The following is an 18,343-nucleotide window of genomic DNA, read 5'->3' as shown; positions in this document are numbered from 1 at the left end:
AACAGGTAGCTTAGTGTTTAAGAGTGTTGGGCCAGTAAACGAAAGGTTGCTGGTTTGAATCCCTGAGCCAACTAGGTGAAACATTTGTCAATGTGTAGTTTAGCAAGGCACTTTTCCCTAATTGCTCTGGATAAGAGCATCTGCTAAATTACAAATATGAAGAAAAAATATACAAAATTAACATAGTAAAAATGTAAACTTTTTTTATGCTCATGAGTATACACACAATTCTTCAATTCACACAAGGTTAAACTCTGCACCCTCAGTGAAAATTATAAATATAGAGGAACATTCTTGTCATTCTTGCTTTTATCCCTCTTAGGCCACAATTTAACCAGACTTTGCTTTGCTATGCTGTCTCTGCACAGCTTCTGCTTCATGGTAGCTCTCTAACCTTTGATGAGAAAGATAATTAATTCATACAGCTCCTAGATAATTAACTAGGTGCAATGTACACAACTCAAATTGTATGTGTTCTGCTTTGAATTGTCATTTTCAATAAATCAAATGATTTGGCTTTCAGCGTTAATCCTTTTCTCAAATGACAGGCAGTGAATCTGGTCTCTGTATATCAATATAGCAGTGGGATATCTGAACGCTAGTACATAACCCTTGTAGTCAGTCTATAGGCTCTTTTTTTATCTTATATGATAAGGCTTCTTTTTCCATTAAGAGGTAAATAATCATGTTCTTCCTGTCAAATGGCTTCTTGTTGAATTATGTCGTTATTGATGTTGATATTTACAAACTTGATGATAAAGTGTGCACTTTACATAATACGTGTATTATGTATATCATAGTTGGATGCTGTAATTTGGGATATGTATACTGTAGCTAATAAAGTAATATAAGTGTATGTTGTGTATTAAACTGTTAGTAGCCCATGTGCCTCACCCTAATAATTTGGCATATTTTCCATTTGTAATTTCACCAAGTGTTCTGACTTGGTGGTGCACATGTAGCCTATAATCTGTTTTAGAGAAATGTAATCATAGAATATTGTAAGAGCTTTCATTGTCTGCTTATATGCCCCCTTTATTTGGCCTACGGTTCTGACTTTGTGTACAGGGAGAACACTAAGAACGGCCCATGTTCTGAATTCTGTCGCTGTACATTTCAAAAGTGCTGAAGATGAAATGTGGCTGGGCCTTTCAGCATGACAATAAGAAGCATTTCAAGGTCCTGGAGTGGCCTAGCCAGTCTCCAGATCTCAAACCCATAAAAAATCTTTGGAGGGAGTTGAAAGTCTGTGTTGCCCAGCAACAGCCCCAAAACATCACTGCTCTAGAGGAGATCTGCATGGAGGAATGGGCCAAAATACCAGCAACAGTGTGTGAAAACCTTGTGAAAACTTACAGAAAACATTTGACCTCTGTCATTGCCAACAAAGGGTATATAACAAAGTATTGAGATAAACTTTTGTTATTGACCAAATACTTGTTTTCCACCATAATTTGCATATAAATTCATTAAAAATCCTACAATGTGATTTTCTGGATTTTTTTTCTCATTTTGTCTGTCATAGATGAAGTGTACCTATGATGAGAATTACAGGCCTCTCATCTTTTTAAGTGGGAGAACTTGCACAATTGGTGGCTGACTAAATACTTTTTTGCCCCACTGTATATGATAAGTCTACAGCTGTAAGGCACTAGTTTTGGGCAGTCTACAGGGATGACCTATGGACTTCTGAGAAGAGAACTGGTGAGTGCTTTAGCTGTAGAGTTAAAGGCCTCAAAATAAATGTTCAACTTTACTAAGGCTGGTGTTACCCACAGGCCAACGTCATGACATACTGCTTGGCTATTTAAGGTCTGTAGGAAGCCAGATCATCTCATACTTCCCTCCTCACAGATAGTCAGTCAGAAAAACAGACAGAGAGACAGGCAGTTAGGTAGACAAGCAGACAGACATGGCCAGGCTGGACGTGACAGAGACCTTCCATCACATCTCATTCCCTGGGCACATTCACACCCAGGACTCCCTGAACTATGCCCTCCACTTCCAGTTTCAGGACAGGGACACTGTCATCGCCACCTACCCCAAATCAGGTGAGACAGGACAGCTCTGTCACACCCCTGCTCGGTGTCACAACACATTAGACATGCTGCAACACTAGCCAACTGCAGGACTTTTCCTTCTTTCACACACTTTGCAGTTGAAGCAAACGGTCAGGGTTTTAATAACTGTATATGCACAGACTCCAGTAGGTTATTGTATTGTTACTGTTGGTTTAACTTGTCAATGATTAATTGCTTTCAAGATCCACTTCTCTGAGACCATCTTTCTTTATGGAAGTAGTGGTTTAGGCAGGGATTCAATGAAGACAGAGGTATTAGGTGTACAGTTCTCTCCCTTTAACTCTTCTTTCTTTCCCTTTGTGATCTCTGGTTAAAGGGACTACCTGGATGCAGGAGATTGTCACTCTTGTGAAAAACAGAGGGGACCCACAACTCTCCAAAACTGTGCCCAACTGGGCACGAGCCCCCTGGCTGGAACAGCATGGCAGTGCAAAGGTGCTGGAGGCCACCCAGGGGGACCGAATCATCACCACTCACCTGCCCTACAACCTGCTGTCTTCTGCGCTTCAGGGTTCCAAAGCTAAGGTAGGATTGAAGAGACTATTCTCAAAGCTGTGAGACATTTCCTCTTTTGTAAAGCAACTCTATGGAAAAAATATATTGGTAGTTAGTGACACTATCTCCACCCCATCTCTCAGGTTATCTATGTCACCAGAAACCCCAAAGATGTTGCTGTGTCATATTACCACTTCCATAAAATGGCCAAGTTCCTCCCAGAACCCAATTCATTTGATGAGTTTCTGGATAGTTTTCTGGAGGGATCAGGTGAGTTGACACTAATGATTTGTACCTTGAGCATTTCTGGGATTTAATCCTACTGTTAACAGTCAGATCTAATCCAACATTTACCCTTTTTACAGTGAGTTATGGGTCCTGGTTCGATCATGTGAAAGGCTGGACGAGTCAAGCAGGAGTCTTGGCAAATGTTCTTTATATCTCTTATGAGGAGATGTGGCTGGTAGGATAACTCTTGTCTATCACTGTCTGCTATGTATTGTTGTTGTCATCAATTGCAAACATCCCATTACATTCTCTCTTCGTCATTGCAGTTGAGTCACCCGTAACCATATTGTAGACGTGTCCATTTAAGCGCATCAGAACACAACACTTGTATTACAGTCTCATGAGTCTCTGAGGTTGTGTAACTACAGAAATAGGCTATCCTTCAGACATGAAAATATTAGTCATAGATTATAAATAGACCTTTGTGAGATGCTATTTTAAGTGACATTATGAAATACTACGTGAACATAGCTTTAGGAAAAATAAATGCTTTGTAGAGATTCACAGATTTTTTTATTTTTTTTACTTCACCTTTATTTATCCAGGTAGGCCAGTTGAGAACAAGTTCTCATTTACAACTCCAGGTTTTGCAGCTCTTTCAGAACATCTGCTATTTGGGTGAAGGAGAAATTGCGGAGGTTTGGGCAAGTAGCTGCGGGGGGTGTGGAGCTGTTGGCCGGGGCTGGGGTAGCCAGGAGGAAAGCATGGCCAGCCGTAGAGAAATCCTTCTTGAAATTCACGATTATTATTATTGAGGAAATAATTATTATTTGGCAGTTCTATCTTGACGGCAGTTCTAGTTCTATCTTGACGGAAAATTTAGTAGTTGGGGATGGAAATCTCAGAATTGTTGGTGGCTATCCTAAACCAGGATTCAGACACGGCAAGAACATCAGGGTTGGCCGAGTGTGCTAAAGCAGTGAGTAAAACAAACTTAGGGGGAGGCTTCTGATGTTAACATGCTTGAAACAAAGGCTTTTGCAGGTTACTGAAGTCAACAAATGAGAGCGCATGGGGACACGCAGAGCCTGGGTTAACCTCCACATCACCCGAGGAACAAAGGAGGATTAGGATACGGCTAAAGGCTATCAAAACTGGTCGTCTGGTGCGTTGGGGACAGAGAATAAAAGGAGCAGATTTCTGGGCATGGTAGGATAGATTCAGGGCATAATGTACAGACTGGTATGGTAGGGTGAGGGTACAGTGGAGATAAACCTAGGCATTGAGTGACAATAAGAGAGGTTGCATCTCTGGACGCACTAGTTATGCTGGGTGAGGTCACCGCATGTGTGGGTGGTGGGACAAAACAGTTATCTGAGGCATGTTGAGTGGGACTTGGGGCTTCGCAGTGAACTAAAACAATGAAAAATATCCTAAACAGTATACAAGGCATATTGACATTAGAAAGAGACATAAAGCGAGGCATAAAGCAATCACAGGTGTTTATTGGGAGAGCTAGCAAAGACAACAACGGGTAAGACAACAACAACAGGTAAAAAGGCGATGAATGGGCAGAGAGGGTCAGTTAACTAGACACAGGTCCTGAGTTCGAGTCTGGGGCTGACAGATAAACAAAATGGATGGAATTACGTCGGTAGACCAGTCATGATGGAACGGCGGGGTTCCATGTTGACAAAGAGTCCAGGCCAGTTGGCAAATAGGTATTCTCACTGGAGTCATTTCGTTTGCTAGCCAGAAGATGCGCCTTGCTCTCGGCTAACTGATGCTAGCTTCGGGACAAGGGCGTTAGCCACTATAGCCACTCGGTAGCAGCTAGATAGCAGCGATGATCCGATGCAAAGGTCGAGAGCTAATGGCTGGAATCCGGTAGTGTAGTGAATTCTAGTCGTGTTAGTGAAGAGTCCAGGAAGCATCAGCTGTGTGGCATCAGCTGTGTGGCACCAGAGTCTGGTGTCTGTGCTAAAAGTAAAGGCCGCTTGCAGTAGCTAACAATGACTAAATTGCTAATTAGCTGTTTAGCTGCTGATTGAGGTTCTAAAAATAGCAGATCTGTATCACATTGGGTGAGGCAGGTTGCCGGAAGATAAATTTAATTTAAAAAAATGGAAAGATACATTGAAAATATTTTCAAATATATACAAAAAAGACGAAAAAATAAAATATGTACACAGGAGAATGACAAACAACGTCTGCATTGCTATGCCATCTTGGAGTTCCACCAACAAACTGTATCCAACCTAATGAGCGTTTGGTCTTAGTATGGCATAAATGTTGTTGATAGACTAGAAATAGAGGATCAATTCAGCCTTTTGTGAAAACCACCCTCTTTGTCCATATCTATAATAAGAGCATTGACTTTCCTCAGGACCTGCAAGGCTCGATGGAGAGGATCAGCTCTTTCCTGCAGTGCCCCCTGGTGGGCGAGGAGTTAACCAACTCCCTGAGACACTGCAGCTTCAGCAGCATGAGCGATAACGCCATGGTGAACTACACTCAGATCCCAAAGGAGATCATGGACCACAGCTAAAGCAAATTCATGAGGAAAGGTGAGGCTCCCTTGTTCAACAGGAGAACAATCCTGACTAGAGTTGTGTGTCAGTCAGTGTCAGAAGGATAGAACAGTAACATAGACCTCCCCTGCACTCACAGTATGGTTAGAAGTGTGTAGTAAGGATGATCCTGAAATGTCACTAAGTTTGTTTATGAAATTATTTATCAGTACAGCTGATAAGCACGTCCCTTTAAGAAAATGCACTGCGAGGTCAAATGGTGCCCCATGGATTGATGATGAGCATAGAAATGTAATGATTCAACGTTGTGATGCCAAAAAACAAAAAAAGAAATGTACATTAAGAAATGTAGTGACCAGGCTAAACAAAGGAAACAAGAAGGGATTCTATCAGCACAACATTGATGAAGGGTGATGGGAAAAAGCTGTGGAGAACGTTGAACACTATTATGGGTAGGAATTCAAACATGTCTGCCTCTTTTGTTGAATCAGAGGGTATATTTATTACAAAACCACATGACATTGCAAACTACTTTAATTAATATTTTACTGCAAAGTGGACAAGTTGAGGAATGCTATGATTCCAACTGATGGCTCCATGTCATATACCCTTGTAAAAGATTGTATCATGAAGGAGAGGCAATGCGGGTTCAAATTTCATCAAGTAGAAAGAGAAGAGGTAGAAAAGATGCTGTTGTCTCTTTTGGATGACAAGTCACCTGGTACAGATAAGATCTCTCATATTTTTAATAAGTGCTTGATGTATGGGGTGTTATTCCAGGTTATTCCACTACCTAAGGATAAAAAATCTGCATTCACTGGTCCTAAAAGTTGTCCTATAAGCTTGCTGTCTGTGTTAAGTAAATTATTGCAAAAAATTGTATCTGTACAAATCAAGGATTATTTCTCATGTAAATATCTGATAACGGGTTTCCAGCATGCATACAAAGGGCATTCTACGAGTACGGCCTTAGCACAAATGACAGATTGGTTAAAGAGTATAGGTGATAGGAAGTTAGTTGGTGCAGTGTTGCTGGATTTCAGTGCTGCTTTTGAAATAATTGATCATGAACTGTTACTAGGAAAACTCAAATGTTATGGTTTTAAGGAGCTATCTATCCAGGAGAATGAAAAGGTGTTCTTTAATGGTAGCTTTTCAAATAGTAAAGATATACATTGTGGTGTTCCTTAAGGAAGCTGCCTAGGCCCACTGCTCTACTCTATCTTTACTAATGATTTACCTTCAGTAATGAACAAAGCAAGAGTGATCATGTATGTTGATGACTCTACAATGTGTATTGCAGCATCAGAATGTAATGAGCTAACAGATGTACTGAGCGGTGAACTAAGAATGGTGTCTGAGTGGGTTGACATGAACAAATTGGTGTTGAACATTTCTAAAACTAAATGTATTGTATTTGGTTCAAGATATATGCTTGTTGATGACCCCCAATTGAATTTGTCGATGAATAGAATACATGTAGAGCAAGTGAAAAAAACAAAACTACTAGGCGTGATGTTGGGCACAGCTTTATCTTGGTCAGAACACATAGATAATATTGTTATTAAGATGGGTAAGGGAATTTCTGTTACAAGAAAATGTTCAGAGTATGTAACATCTAGTGCTCTGAATCAGGTCATCAATCCCTGGTCCTATCACACTTAGAGTAATGTCCAGTTGTATGGTCAATCCCTGGTCCTATCACACTTAGAGTAATGTCCAGTTTTATGGTCAATCCCTGGTCCTATCACACTTAGAGTAATGTCCAGTTGTATGGTCAATCCCTGGTCCTATCACACTTAGAGTAATGTCCAGTTGTGTGGTCAATCCCTGGTCCTATCACACTTAGAGTAATGTCCAGTTGTGTGGTCAATCCCTGGTCCTATCACACTTAGAGTAATGTCCAGTTGTGTGGTCAATCCCTGGTCCTATCACACTTAGAGTAATGTCCAGTTGTGTGGTCAATCCCTGGTCCTATCACACTTAGAGTAATGTCCAGTTGTGTGGTCCCCTGCAGCAAAGAAAGATATAAAACAGTTCCAAATGGCTCAAAACAGGGTTGCCAGATTCTCTTCATTGCTCCAACCGAATGAATATTATTAAAATGCATCAGAATCTCTCATGGCTTCACGTTAAAAACAAATTACTATCTAGTCTTCTGATTTTCTTTAGGAATGTTATATTTAAAAATTTTAAAAACACAGTACTTTTCTGTCCAATTAGTACATACTAGCAACACACACAACCACCAAACAAGACAGACAAATTCAGCGCAGCTAAAACAAATCAACCCAAGGACAAATCGCGTTAAATCTACAGTTTTATATAGAGCTATAGCTGAATGAAACTTTTTACCAATCCATATTTCTCAGGCAAAAAGTAAATCCACCTTCAAGAAAAAAATGAAAGAACATCTAATGCGATAGTCCATATGACTGGACAGCAAATAGAAAGTATCAACTGAATGTTAAATGTGTTTCCTGTCAGGTATTTTAATTATCTGTATTGTCTACTTGTTGAATGTTTGAAGTCTTGATTGTGGTTGTTTGCAATGTCTTGTTAATTGGTGTTGGACCCCAGGAAGATTAGCTAGCGTTATGGCGTTAGCTAATGGGAATCCTAATAAAAATTACAGTGCTGTGGAGAGATTGGCCATAATAATGGAGGCCTTGTTCTGTTTACAGGTATAATCGGTGACTGGAGAAACACTTTCACAGAGGAGCAGATTGGTATTTTCGACACCGTCTACAGCTACCAGATGAAAGACTGTCCCTTGACCTTCATGTGGGAGTGTCCTCCTGAGTCCTGTGGGGAAGGAGGAGGAGGACAGGCCTCGGGATCAGGATAGGGACCTTATCCTCCATGACGCCGGAGATTGATGGATACGCTTCATACAAGTCCTGGAATTCTCTCACTTTTTGTGAATGTACATATAATGTACACAACCCAATATAGTAAAACTATATAATAAAATTGATATGCAAATATAACAAAAATATTGTGTGACCTATTTGTTGTTGTAGTTGGGTTTTTCCAACTCTAAAAAAATCTAAATGTTACAGTTAACTGCACTAGCTAGATGAAGGGACACGAGGGGGACATTTAACTCCCTGACATTGACACATTGGAAAACCTCCCAGTTTGTGGCAGTGCATCAAGCAGAAGGGATGATATATTAACTCCAGAAAGGCTGACGTGTACATAAAAAGCTGCTGTTACATCAGTCACATAGCTTGACTCCGAACAACCTGGATTTCCCATATATAGCTCATCTACTTACTGTATGTCCATCAGTAAGGTTCACAGCCCTGAATTGTTAGGAAACTATGTGACTGATGCTAACATATGGGCATATATCATCATTAGACCTATCTAATCCCAGATTCCATGTGCTGCTCAACTAAAATAATGTGAAAGATGGTGAGTTGTGTTATGAAAGCGTTCAAGACAGTACTGTCTCACCGACCAGAGATTGTGGTCAAGAGTCTTTATCATATCGCTCCGGTTGTCTCATTGATGCTGCTAAAATATACAACCACATACAGTATGTCTACCTAATGAGTGTCATGTTATTCAGTCTGGGTTGGTTGTTGAAGTTGTCTTTGTGGGGGCTTGTGCGTCATGGGTCTTGCTGTCAGTGATGTCAGGATTTACATTAGGTTCCATTACGAAGGCGTGTGCCAGAGCTGTTGCTGGGGGTCAGCATGAACTCTGTCCCCAAGTGACATGCATCAGCAACACAAGTATAATAAGTGGTTTAGTCAAAGAGGAAGTGGTCTATTATTTCACTAGTGGTGAGTTCCAAGTCACATGTGTCCCAATCACTCTTGGGCCTGTCAAGCTGTCAGCTCATGGGAACATGATGAGGAAGTTATGCGAACACTAACAAAAGGTCATAATCCTCCCGATCACAGTTTATATCAATGAGTGGCAGTGTGTCAAGCTGATCCAATGAGTGGCAGTGTGTCAAGCTGATCCAATGAGTGTCCCCTCAGTAACTAATGACATCAATCTTCATCTGTTGCTCTCAGACTCCGGCTGCTTGATTAGTACTTACACGGCAAGACAAGTGGTGCTTCAGAGAGTACATACCTGGCAGGAATGTGTTTATCAGGGGAAGGGGCCAGAGCTAGAGCACTGCACCTGGCCACCCAGAGGGTGGCACGTGGTTGTGATGCCAGACTGACTTCACTGTGGAGACCTGCTGCCGCCCTCATACACCATCCAAATATAACTCTGAATCTATAGTTCAGAATAGATGGGTCTTTGGATGTATATACACTACATGTGGACACCTGCTCAAACATTTCATTCCAAAATCATGGGCATTAATGTTGAGTTGGTCCCCCTTTGCTGTTATAACAGCCTCCACTCTTCTGGGAAGGCTTTCCACTAGATATTGGAACATTGCTGCAGGGACTTGCTTCCATTCAGCCACAAGAGCATTAGTAAGGTCAGGCACTGATGCTGGGGGATTAAGCCTGGCTCGCAGTCGGTGTTTGATGGGGTTGAGGTCAGGGCTCTGTGCAGGCCAGTCAAGTTCTTCCAACCGGATCTCAACAAACCATTTCTTTATGGACCTCACTTTGTGAACCGGATCATTGTCATGCAGAAACAGGAAAGGGCCTTCCCCAAATCTGCTGCCACAAAGTTGCAAGCACAGAATCATCTAGAATAACATTCTATGCGTTAGCGTTAAGATTTCCCTTCACTAGAACTAAGGGGCCTAGCCTGAACCATGAAAAACAGTCCCAGACCATTATTCCTCCTCCACCAAACTTTACAGTTGACACTGCATTGGGGCAGGTAGCGTTCTCCTGGAATCCGCCAAATCCAGATTCGTCTGTCAGACTGCCAGATGGGGGAGCGGGATTCAGTTCTCCAGAGAACATGTTTCCACTGCTCCAGAGTCCATGGTGATCTTAGGCTTGTGTGTGGCTGCTTGGCCATGGAAACCCATTTCATGAAGCTCCCGACAAACCGTTATTGTGCTGAAGTTGCTTCCAGAGGCAGTTTGGAACTCGGTAGAGAGTGTTACAACTGAGGACAGACGATTTTTACGCGCTATACGATTCAGCACTCGGTGGTCCCATTCTGTGAGCTTGTGTGGCATACCACTTCGCGGCTGAGCCGTTGTTGCTCCCACTTCACAATAACAGCACTTACAGGGGAAGGTCTAGCTGTTGGAAAGGTGGCATCCTACGACAGTGCCACGTTGAAAGTCACTGAACTTTTCATTAAAGCCATTCTACTGCCAATATTTGTCTATGGAGATTGCATGGATGTGTGCTCGATTTTATACTCCTGTCAGCAACGGGTGTGGCTGAAATATCCGAATCCATCAATTCGAAGGGGTGTCCCCATACTTTTGTATATATATTGTATGTTGAATTTTCATTTACATAGATACATCTATAATGTTTTGGATAAATGAATGTCAAGACATTTAGCTATTCTTAATCTAAACACTACTCATATTTCAAACGACACCAAGACTGACTTTATAGCATCTACAGACTCATCATTGTAGAGTCACAAATTTCCCCATTTTAATCAATTATTTCTCATTAATAATTTTGGATTTAGACTTCAAAAGGTATTCAAAACCTCCTTCCCCAAAGGGCCTTCATATGGTTTTATTTCAGGAAGATCCAAAACATCATAAATATCTTTGGTCCAACCTGTCATGGAATTGCACCTAGCAAACAGGTATAACTGAGTGAGGAGTAGGGCAGCAAAGGGCTAAAATCATCACAATAGCCGTCCTCACATTCACTTCATAGAAGTACCATAGCTATGCTAATGCACACTGTGCAGTGCATGTGTTATTGTAACAACTGCTAATTAAGCTATGCGCAGTGAAACAATGAATGGAAACAAGCTAAGAGGAGAAAAACTCTGTTATGATAAGATGCTCTGGAGTCCTCCTGTTGTCCAGAGAACACCTCAGTTTTACTAGGCTCCGACTGAGACACACACACAGCGCTTGTGGGGATCCTCTTCACACCCCTCCATCTGTACACTGGGCTAAGAGGAGAGAGAATTGTCACTGTGAATATCTGTCCCAACCTTTGGTGAATATACGTACTGGTCTGCTCTGAACTTTTACAGCTTTCACTGTATGAGACTCATCTGACTCACTTTCTTCTTTGATTAAGTAACAGACAAATTGTTGTGTGGGAGTGAAGTCAGACAAATCTCAGCAGACTTTCAGATGTAAAAACATTTCAATGTGTAGCATGACAATAGTCTCTCTAGACAGATGGGTTGCATCCCACAATGTACCAATTTTCCTGCATACGCGTCTGTAGAAGTTCCGGCGCGAGTTGTGACATGGAGGACAAGTTGGAAATGGGATGCGCCACACCGGTGACGTCACTGCCATATCTGCTTGCTGCCCTAGCTAAACATGAGAACAACTCCCACCCACATTTTAAGCCCTGCCTTAGCAAACCTCACAATTTGTTGGGAGAGTTGTCTGTCTGAAGAGGACTCTCCCCAGAACCCTCCTTAGTTTCAGAGAGTAGCATGACACTGATGGTTGTGTGACCAAAGTGTTTAGTCACTGTGCACTATACTGTTTATGCAATCCATTATAATTAAATCAAGAGCATATTTCTCACATCCAAGAGCCCTATATGCCCTACTGAGGTCTACATGTCACCCATGTCGTTATAGACCAGACCTGGCTCCAGCCATCTTAATATTGTCACGTCCTGACCTTAGAGATCCTTTCAGGTCTCTATTTTGGTTTGGTCAGGGCGTGAGTTGGGGTGGGCATTCTATGTTGTGTGTTCTATGTTTTCTATTTCTGTGTGTTTGGCCGGGTGTGGTTCTCAATCAGAGGTAGCTGTCTATCGTTGTCTCTGATTGAGAACCATACTTAGGTATCCTTTTCCCACCTGTGTTTTGTGGGTAGTTGTTTTCTGTTTCTGCACCTGACAGGACTGTTTCGTTTTCAGTCATTCTCTTTGTTAGTTTGTTTTGTGTTCAGTTTAAATAAAAATAACATGAACACTTACCACGCTGCGCTTTGGTCCACACCTTCTTCATACGACGACCGTTACAAATATCTACATGTTTTCACATGGATTCATGTCAGGGGAACTGTGTGACATGCTCTGGGGTGTTTAGCCAACATAATACCCAACATAATACCCACCATCAACGTACCCACTGTTCCCTGGGTGATGACCCTGCGTGTGTCAGAGACAGGGAGAGAGACGATCAAGAAAACTGTCACGAGCAAGAAATTGAATGTTGTATATCAAGCGAAGGAGAGAGCAATATATAATATATGACAGAAAATGAGTATGGAACAACGAGAGAGAGAGACAGAGAGAGACAGAGACGGAGAGAACTCCCCCGCTACCCCCTCTGCCCATGGTCCAGCTGCCTCTCCTGTAAATAAGGCTGGGTGAGGACAAGAGAGAAGGCCATCGCGGGCTGCTGCCTAAAACAGGTGTGACAGACATGTAGTACCTCTCCCCTCTCATTTAGACCATCGTAATGCCCCATCATGTTAGAACGTGGAAAGGCACTTAGCCACTGAGGGAACTGTGAAGAAAAGAAGCCTGGCCCAGTGCCTTTAACCCACCAACCACCCACAAAGACAGAATACAGTCACTCCTGCTCAGAGACAGGCACAGGCTCCACAGATATAGACTAGAACTCATAGTATATTTACAACATGCAAGACATATGCAGACACACATTCATGTGTACATGCATATTATACACATGTGCTGGTTTGGTTCCATTGAAACATTAATAAAGTACAGTATTTCTCACATGTTGGTATTTTGAGTTTATCTCTATAATTATATTGTTTATATTTGTTTAAGCATTATTTGTGCATTGCCAGTCAGGGGTGCCAGTAATTTTGGAGACCACTGTAGTTCCAAACCAGGCCTGCCTGTCTGCATCCCTGTCTGTTTGTCTGTTTGTCCAAATGATTATCATCATCATCACTCGGTTCTCACACATCAGAGCTTTTAGCCAGAGAAACATGTTTACATAAAATGACTATGCAACTTTTGAAAGCTTTCCATGTGGAACTCAATATGAAAAATATATAATTTACAATTGGGTAAAAAACTGACCAGAAGTTCCTGTAAATTGCATCAATTTATTGAAAATGTTCCGGAAGAGGTAAGATGGAGCATTTAAAAAATGTGAATTAGGTGAATTATTCATTTGAATCACTACAACTTATCAGGAATAGTGATGAACGGGAGACCATCAAACCACTCCCAACAGCAGCAGAATAATTAGTATTTTGATCTTCCCTAAAAAGTCAACCTCATTGGCTATGCTACTCACTTCAGCATAGAAAGAGACTAGAGGTAAGTGTCGCATTTAAGTTGCCTTTCCTCTCTGTGCCTCTATCCAAATTGGTCCCAATTACAACATAATCTCATCCACTTCAGGAAGTTAAGCCTTTTCTTTTTTGTTCAATCAAACTCTGTCAGCCAGAACCTTGTTAAATCGGGAATGCATTACCAATTGACATCAAAGCCAATGAGCACTGCCTCTCAGACCCAAGAAGAAAAATGAATGAAGAATGAAGCAGTTGAGTTTGTGCACAGTGGCTGCTGCTCAGTTGAAACAGAACCACAACGTTTCCTGCAAGAGATTCAGACCGTCAAAAACATAATTTCATGCCTGATCTTCTCAGCCATTTTGCTTCAATATCGTATTTGAACTTCCCTCTTTTCTTATTATCTTCAGACCTTGTCTGGGCAGCATGTTGACATACAGGAACTAAGAAGCAGTGAACTAAGTAACAACTCTGAAATGCCGTCTCCTGAGTCAATAATTAATCATGTCCTTCATCTGAATGTATAAATAGGTTCTCAAACATAATCAAGCGGCTGAAAGCTGGTGTCCTCCAACAGAGACAGCATCATTGCAGTCATACTGTTGTAAAGGTCTCAAATGCTACACTGAACCTCATAGTGCTTGTAATGTCAGTAGTCAGACAGAATTACACTTGGTGCAGTCAAAGGGTGAGATATGCCAATCTAGGGTCAGAAGGGAAAATAATTTGTATTCTGTTAATAATAGGATGTGCTAGTCCTTATTATATTATTCCGACAGGTACAGAGAAAACTAATAGCGAATTCTTGTTATTATTTGACGTGATTTGATTGTAATTATTTTGCTGCTTATCTACCTTATCTATGTTTTGATCATGTAATGTTATATAACCTAATCTGCAAACTCAATCCGAATCGATGACAAAGGCAGAGAAACCACAGAAGGACAGATGAAACATGTCACACATACACGGTGCTGTCTGCAACACTGAATAGTAATCTATTTAAATCCAGTAACTTTCAGAGTGAAGGTTTGTTCAGCCCTTATGCACAGGCCAGGGATATAAGCAAATCAGATACTCTGCTTTTGGAGATAGTGATAACTCCCTGTCTCTATTAGTGACTTAATTCAATTATCCCCACTGTATGTGTGATATAAAACACTACATTCAACGGGAGGGGATTGGGGTTGCAGGGGGTTCGGACACATGGAAGAATTGTCAAAAAGGTGCAATATTTTCAGTTTTTTATTTAATTTTCACTAGTTAGAGTTTTCTGATGCCCTGTATGATAAAGTATTATCTTATATCATATCTCTAGGTGACTTGATCTCTGCATGCTGGTGTCTCTGGCATCCTGTCATACAATCCTCTCAACTCCATATAAAGCTCTCTTTTCTACTTTCTCTTTATTCTGTCCACTGGGAAAACATTACCCCTCAGCTCCCACCTGGAGTAAGGGTCTGTCACTCATACAACACCATTTAGTCTAGTAGTTTAGTCATGGGAGAGTTGGCCACAGTCACCACAACCAGTCAGAACTGTCCCAGCTTCTCAGGTGTGGATGGAGGACAATAACCATTGAAGGGCTTGAAGGGTTCATTGAGTCATTATGATTCCACATAACACCATTACCCTTACCAAAGAACACTCAACAAACACTCTTTAAGTGTGTACTAGCGTTATCAAATGCGTGTTTGTATACCAGCCATATCTGTAACAATTAAATATCGGACTAGTTCAATATGAATTTTCTGTGGAAGACGGGGTCGCTCTGGTAGAGTTCACAGGCTTCTGTGGATATACAGTATCTCTGATATTGTTGCATGTTGAAAAGGCACATTTGTGTGGTCGGGCACTGTAAATATGTCAGCTGTGAATGTTTCCTGGTTGGCTTGGCGGATATTAGTTTCCCAGATACAGTGGAGGACATGAGACAAAGCCAAACAGCTGTTTGCACAGTGTCCTCTCCACAACGTCAGAGCGATTGAGAACAAATATTATAAATGGATTTTACTCTGAATGGCTGTTTGACTTGTATTTGTCAGTTCAGCAACATGAAAGGCTTTCCGATAAGGCTCCTTCTAAAAGCCACATTCTACTTGTCTAATAATGGTATGATAACTCAGGCCCTATGGAAAATAAAATATATTTTACTCACATACATGTTCTCAGAAACACACACACACAGGAATTCCTGGGGATGTAGATGAGAAGGGAAACTAAACATTTAAAAAAAAACTAAATTAAAGTCAGTCTCCCAATCAGACCTCAGAACACATTGTGATCACCCAATATCAACATAAAAGTACAAAGTGCCTCACGTTTCATGAACACGAGACAAATGTCTGGGGAATGAGCTCTCTCTCTCTCTCTGCCTGTGTGTGTGTGTGTGTGTGTGTGTGTGTTGGGCACATAGCCCAGAAATGCGATGTGTAGGTGAGACTACGAGAACAGAGAGAGAGAGAGACTGAGTGTCTTACGTACGTTTAAAGACTGGGCAGAAAGTGTTAGCGATGGCTTTCTTAATTCAGAGTGGGGCTCCAGAAACATGGACATGCACAGACCACTCTGCTCAACACGTAAGGGGGCCACAATCATCTGTGAACACAAGTGGTCTAGATGAGCACTCACACAGCCAAGGTTCCACAAGGAACTTGCTATAGGGTACAGATAAAGGATCTTAATTTGACCAGTTTCACAGTAGGAAAACAATCCTACAACAACAGGAAATGTGAATTATTGTATGGATTATAATTAATGGACATTTATGTAGGGGTTGACAAAGTTTTAGTTAGGACAAATCAAGTCTGACATTTTTAAGTGGAAATTACAAACTTTATAAGCCTTTTTCACCTCGAATACAGTAGAAGTTTGCATTTCCAGCTATAGTCAAATCCAGTGGCGATTTTTGTAAATCTTGTTGGGACAAACAAAAAAATGTTGGGGAATGCATGCCAGCAAAGCCACTACACAACACAACACAAAACTAAACAATATCAACATCAATAATGACATAATTCAACAAGAAGCCATTTGACAGGAAGAACATGATATTTACCTCTTAATGGAAAAAGAAGCCTTATCATATAAGATAAAAAAAGAGCCTATAGACTGACTACAAGGGTTATGTACTAGCGTTCAGATATCCCACTGCTATATTGATATACAGAGACCAGATTCACTGCCTGTCATTTGAGAAAAGGATTAACGCTGAAAGCCAAATCATTTGATTTATTGAAAATAACCATTCAAAGCAGAACACATAAAATTTGAGTTATGTACATTGCACCTAGTTAATTATCTAGGAGCTGTATGAATTAATTATCTTTCTCATCAAAGGTTAGAGAGCTACCATGAAGCAGAAGCTGTGCAGAGACAGCATAGCAAAGCAGCATAGTCTGGTTAAATTGTGGCCTAAGAGGGATAAAAGCAAGAATGACAAGAATGTTCCTCTATAATTATAATTTTCACTGAGGGTGCAGAGGTTAACCTTGTGTGAATTGAAGAATTGTGTGTTTACTCATGAGCATAAAAAAAAAGTTTATATTTTTACTGATGTTTATTTTGTCTTTTTACATATTTTGTCCTTTAGCAGATGCTCTTATCCAGAGCAATTAGCGTTAAGTGCCTTGCTAAACTGCACATTGACACATGTTTCACCTAGTTGGCTCAGGGATTCAAACCAGCAACCTTTTGTTTACTGGCCCAACACTTAACCACTAGGCTACTGTACCTGTTGTCCTGCGTTGTAGAAATTCATACTGAGAGAGACTTTGTCATTTCTTCAAACTATCATCTTTATTTAACATTGATTCATTATTGCAATAATGAGACTAGTCAACCCAACAGTCTTGCCTTTTGGGCCCAGTAGCCTAGCCTTTACAGACAATGCAGTTTCTATATAGTTGTCACTAAAGATGCTTATCTGCCTCTGGTGTTGCTTCTCAGATGCAAGAATAAATAGACACAATAAGGGTTTTGTTCTATACAATAGAATAGAATAAAACTTTATTGTCCATCTAGGATGGACATTTTTCTTTGGCATCACCTTCATTAAAATAATCACATACACTCTCACACATTTAAACCAGTCAGTCCATCATGTTGCATGCACTAACAACACAGAGGACATTAATACATTCAGTCGCAAACGACCACTGTCCCAACTGCAAAAGATAGATAAGTACATATATCGATACAATTTACTTTGCATTTAGTTGTCCAACAGCACAAGGAACGAATTAATGTTTGAACCCGTTGTTCTGTTGTTCTGAAGCACCGTTCAGAGGGAAGTCTCTCGACTGAGGGTGTAGAGGGTGGGAGGGGTCGCCAACGACAGCCAGTGTCTTCTTTTTGGTTGCCTTGTGGAACAGAATGCTCAAATACGCCTGTGGTCGACCAATTACTTTGCTGGCTGTGTTTACTATTCTGGTCAGTTTGCTATTGCTCCTCTACGCTCAGATTACCATACCAGACTGTCATATTGAACACGAGGATGCTCTCCACCAAGCTGCTGTACACCCTCTCCAGAACATCCTGGCTGACCCCAAACCCCTTTAATTTCCTGATTAAGAACAGGCGTTGGCTTGCTTTTACATTTTTTAAATTCCTATTCCTCCAGGCTCTCTTTATCTCAGTTACGCCCACCACATCTTATCTATGGAATGGTAGCTGTAGGTTATTAGGCT

The 18,343-nt window shown here is 41.1% G+C and overlaps 1 protein-coding gene across 1 annotated transcript; it reads left to right on the top strand.

The window, feature by feature from the left end:
- Nucleotides 1–1,815: 1,815 nt before the first annotated feature.
- LOC110526310 (sulfotransferase 2B1-like) lies at nucleotides 1,816–8,325 on the top strand. Its single transcript, XM_036980654.1, has 6 exons — nucleotides 1,816–2,051; nucleotides 2,398–2,606; nucleotides 2,720–2,846; nucleotides 2,942–3,039; nucleotides 5,191–5,371; nucleotides 8,020–8,325. The coding sequence occupies exons 1-5, from the start codon at nucleotides 1,913–1,915 to the stop codon at nucleotides 5,350–5,352; spliced, it is 735 nt and encodes a 244-aa protein (XP_036836549.1). The 5' UTR covers nucleotides 1,816–1,912; the 3' UTR covers nucleotides 5,353–5,371; nucleotides 8,020–8,325.
- Nucleotides 8,326–18,343: the final 10,018 nt, after the last annotated feature.

The sequence above is a fragment of the Oncorhynchus mykiss genome, chromosome 6, assembly GCF_013265735.2.
Source record: "Oncorhynchus mykiss isolate Arlee chromosome 6, USDA_OmykA_1.1, whole genome shotgun sequence".
Classification (NCBI taxonomy): Eukaryota; Metazoa; Chordata; class Actinopteri; order Salmoniformes; family Salmonidae; genus Oncorhynchus; species Oncorhynchus mykiss.
Note: the sequence above shows the minus strand (reverse complement) of the source record. Positions and strands in the feature narration are given on the sequence as shown.